Consider the following 4,951-nt stretch of genomic DNA (forward strand, 5'->3'; position numbering starts at 1 on the left):
TATCAATTCATAGATAATAGAGTCTCTTTAAATATTTTGAAAGATCATCAAACATAACATTCAGGATCATTAGTCTCACTCAATTACTAATCACTACCTCTCCTTCAAGCACCTCACCATCCTCTCTCCACTCTTAAGTCTAATCATTGTACAACATAATTCATTAAACAAATTATCTCGATCTTGCTATCTTTTTATATATCAACACGTAATTATTTAAGTCGAATAAAATGCAAAGACTAAATATATAGAATTTGGCTTATCTTTGAATGTATAAAAAACTGAAACTACTATAAGATTCACCATATTAATGAGCTGAACATTGTATAAATATACTCTATTATCTAAGTGTTGGTAATGCTCAATCCCACATAGTTTTGGAAACACTATTGAGAATAGTATTTAAGGTTTGGATTTTGCACTTCCTTGTTGAGTGAAAGAGAACAGGGGGGACTCTCGCGCGCCGCCGCCGTCTCGTCTCGGGTCGTGGTCGTGGTCGTGGTCGTGGTCGTGGTCGTGGTCGTGGTCGTGGTCGTGGTCGTGGTCGTGGTCGTGGTAATACGTGTCTTCGACACGTCCGCGCGGATACTATCTTTTTAGAGAAAATTCTTAAGAAACAAATGCAATACCATTTTTAAAACTATTGCAACGCGAAATGGAAAATCGCAACACTATTTTAGCGAAATGCAGCGCGAATTTGCAATACTGGAGATCGCGTTGCGAATTAGAAATCGCATTGCGATTTTGTTGGTCATTTTGACAAATTCAAAAAAAATGGTCAAAATCGTATATTATATGATATTTTTTGTCACTGAGATTACTTTCTCTTTTTTTTATCACATTCAAATTAATTTCCACTTCAATTTTTATATGCTCGAGTCAAGTCTACTCACTGATCGAAATTTGTCTGAAACATAAAAAATTCAAACTTTAAGTATAATATGGGTCATCAAAGCTTGGTAAGCACATCACAAATCTAAAAATTTAGATTGAAAATCAAAATGTAATATTTACACACAATAAAAATTAAAATGTCTAGACTTGTTTTTCCGTATACAATTTATGAAGTCGTTTGATCCTTTAGAAGATAACATCAACTAAAAAAATATAGAAATCAACTTTGATACAAGTAAAAATTTAATTGAAGCCTCTGTTTCATATAATTTATCTTCTCATGTTTCTCCTTGTTTTCTGTCAAATATATTTCACTTAAAACCTGTAACTGAATAAATGAATTAAGTAACTGGCCGTATCCTTTAATTTTATCAGTTTATTCCAAAACTAACCGTAAAAATTAGAGATTGAAAACCTCATAAAATATATCCTTTCAAAACATAAGCATTATTCTTTGTACCAAAACGAATCGGTCTTTACAACTAAAGTCCAAATATATTAAGGATAAAATATATAAAAGGTCCCTTGATTATAGGTATTGTTTTGTTGAATAGCTTGACTATAAAAATAATAAAATTGTCTCTCGGCTATAGAGATTGTTTTGTTGAGTCCCTCAACTACTAAAAGTTACAAAATTGTTATCCGACTGTTAATATGTCCAAACTCGTCTTTTTTCGTTAAAAATTTTGCGATCACCTGAGTTGAACATTAATTTGTTGACTGAGATATTATAAAATTTGATCTCATAAGTTGTATTTTGTGGACCGACTCTCCATTTACTTTATATCGTCAACTAGTGCTTAAAACATTATATCGTCGATTCAGTGCTTGAAAGCAACGACGTTACCAATAGACATCAGTAAGATATGATTTTATCATATCTCAATCAACAAGTTAACATCAAACTCAGTTATGAACATCGATACAACGAGAACAAAAGAAAGTAAATCAATATCGAGAAAATAAATTGATTTCTAATTAAATAAAAATAACAAATTTATGAGACATAAAAGAATTAATGCATGTAGAGCATACAATAAAAGGATAAGTATGTATAACATATAGATAGTCGGATGACTTAATAAAATATCACTCTATAATCAATAAATCATTTTATAACTTTAAATAATCGAAAATTCAACAAAACATTACCATATTGTTAGAAGATCATTTATGCACTTTACCCATATATTAAATAATAAATATTTTTATAATTTAAAAGTTGTAATACCCTATCCAAATTTTCAACCTTCCCAAAATACCCTTTTCTCCGGTGCCTATTGTTTCGGCCAAATTATATAGAAAACCTACCAAGGAAATTAAAAGGAAAAAAAATCAATTTGGGACATCTTTGGATTCTCCTGAGATTCCAAGAAAATAAAAATGAAAAAGAAAATATCTAATGGTTTTTACGAGCCTTGGTTTTCTTGGAAGCCAAACAAAATATCTGAAGCATTTAAAAACCGCATCATTCTTGAATTACACTTGTGAGAATCTCAAGCTCGCGCTTGTCCGGTTTTGGTTCCACCCTCATTAATTCATATTATTTTAGTAATTATTAAAACGAAAATTGAATCCTGAAAAAAAAACAGAGAAAAAAACAACTGAACTCCATTGTATCCAATCCTCCTCACACGACGAGAAAAAAAAACTAATTTTTATTTACTTTCCCTCTAAGTTTCTATATTTACACAGAAGGAAAAGAAATCTCAAAAAGAAACGACGTCGTCTTACTCTCCTACAAATCCAGAAAACAGTCGTCGGATAAAGAACGGAGGAGATCCTGGAGGTCACGTGACTCGGCCCCGAGTCTCAACGCTTCCATAACCCGTTCGAAAATCAATACGTGACACGGAATATGAAGCACGCCTTTCTGGTCATATCCATACTCGTTGGCCGACTTGTTGAGCAAGCCAATGAAAACCGGATGGTTCAGCAACTCCGCGTTCACCACGAACCGCTCCATCTCTTCCCCGACGTAGACCGGCACGTGGCCCTCGGGTACCGACCGGCGCAAATGCTTTTTCAAAGAAGCGACAGCGATGCGGAAAGATCCGGACCGGAGTCTGACCGCGGTGCGATGGCGCATGGAGGCGGCATCAGAACGGAGAAGTCTGTACTGCGAGGAAGTGTCGGCGACGCGGGTGAGACTGCGGATGAGTTGCTTCATTGGGTATCAATGAAAATAAAAGAAAAGAAACGAAGAGAAATCGTTGGGTGTTAAGCAATTGTCATCGTCGTCGGAATCTGGAAATATGACATGGTTCTGTTTGCTCGGAGAGAAAAGAAATTAGATTAGAAGGGAGAGGAGACTTACGAATATATAAAGCAGAGAGGGAGAGGTAATTAAAGATAGAATTTACACATGAAGACAGAGAGAGAGAGAAGGTACGGGTAAGAGTACTTTGAAGGTACAACAAAATCAGTTAATTTATTCGTTTGGATTTTAATTATATTTTCTTTTAACCAGAAATTATTCGTAAATTTTATGAATAATTATTTGATACTTTTTCATCAGTGATAAAATTATGATAAATATTCTTATAATTAATTTAAAAATAAAAAATAACATTTATTATTTTAATTTTGTTTATAAAAATTCACTTATAAATAAACTCATTAATAATCTCAATTTTATTCACTTAACTTATATATTTTAGCATGAATCAAACAATCTTAAAGGTCAAAATAATAATTATTATCCTTAGAGTTTGAATATATTTTTTTGTTTTATTATTTACTACTAAATTATTAAAAAAATCGAATAAATACTATATTTTAATAATTTCATGTCGATGAAAAAAAACTCGTATATTTTAGGTAAAAGATCTAGCGGAAGGAATAGGGGTGCTCCCTTTCCTCCGTTGTCGGTTGCCGTACAGTTCCGTGACTTTCACTCTGTTTTTATTATTAGTTTTCGTAAACAAAAGCTTTGATACTTTTGTACCGAAAGAAGTTGAACGAACCAAATGTTATGTTCCAGTCACATCAAACACCAAATAGAGTTTTGATCTCGTCAAGGTAAATATTGATTAGGTGATGGTTGGTTTCTATTTCTTGTTAATGTAATACAAACTATTTGATTACCATTATTATAAGTTATACAATATATGTACATCATGAAGACCAGTCCAAGAGTTGAAGAATAAGAAAAGTAGCATAGCGTACATAATATATCATCCACTGCTTGGCATTCAAAAGTGTCAAAATTAGAGTGATTAGTGGAATTTTAGTATGAGACTTTTGAATCATACTAAACTTCTCGAAGGCATCATTTGTGGAATCTAGACAATGTGCCTTTCTTTTTCCAATGGGTCGTATTGTAATTCCAAGAATATGCTATCAATTATACATATAAGGAGATTTGAAAGGTTATCGGCTAATCTTTGTTTACTAGCTTTTGATTTTTGTACAATTTCAAAGAGTAGCGGTCTTTGTATTTTTCTTCTTTAAATGAAACTGGCCTTTGTGTTCACACGTGATCTGAAAAAAGCATAGTGCGTAGCGACAAGGTTGGTGCAATTTCAAAGAATGGCCTTTGCATGCACTTTTATGAGAGTTTAATTTAACCTATGTAATTATTCTTAATATGCATATAGTAGTTATATTTAAATGTAATATTTTTAACTGCAATTATCTTTTTTTTAATTAAAAAATAATTTATATAAAATAAAAACAAAAATAAGTGAAAAAATAAAACATAAAAAAATATTTTCAGTATTTTCAATAATTTCTAAAAAAATAAAAACAAAAATAAGTGAAAAATTCCATTTTTTTTTTGAATTTTTAAGTTAACTTACACGAGTTTAAATTATTCTCACAATAATTTTTTGATTTAATGCTATCTTAAACCCTCAAACTTATGACAAAAAAATTAATATGGTCCCTAAACTTTTTTTACACTCAATATTGTCCTTAAATTGAATTTTTAATAATTTAATTTTCTAGTATTTTTATATTTATTTTATTGAATATTTTAATATTTTTTATATTTTTTATTTTTAATTGAAATGTTTTTTTAAATATAAATAAGTCCTTAAACTTTTTTAAAAATCAA

General features: G+C 30.9%; 1 protein-coding gene across 1 annotated transcript; it reads right to left on the reverse strand.

The window, feature by feature from the left end:
* Positions 1–2,543: 2,543 nt before the first annotated feature.
* On the reverse strand, positions 2,544–3,114 carry LOC120197925 (auxin-responsive protein SAUR71-like). The gene has a single exon (XM_039199324.1). The coding sequence runs from the start codon at positions 3,062–3,064 to the stop codon at positions 2,633–2,635; it is 432 nt and encodes a 143-aa protein (XP_039055255.1). The 5' UTR covers positions 3,065–3,114; the 3' UTR covers positions 2,544–2,632.
* Positions 3,115–4,951: the final 1,837 nt, after the last annotated feature.

Source organism: Hibiscus syriacus, unplaced genomic scaffold, assembly GCF_006381635.1.
Source record: "Hibiscus syriacus cultivar Baekdansim isolate YM2019G1 unplaced genomic scaffold, ASM638163v2 tig00117056_pilon, whole genome shotgun sequence".
NCBI lineage: Eukaryota > Viridiplantae > Streptophyta > Magnoliopsida > Malvales > Malvaceae > Hibiscus > Hibiscus syriacus.

Bases quoted from the DNA above. Each gene is read 5' to 3' on its own strand.
- LOC120197925 (XM_039199324.1), bottom strand. From the start codon at position 3,064: ATGAAGCAACTCATCCGCAGTCTCACCCGCGTCGCCGACACTTCCTCG.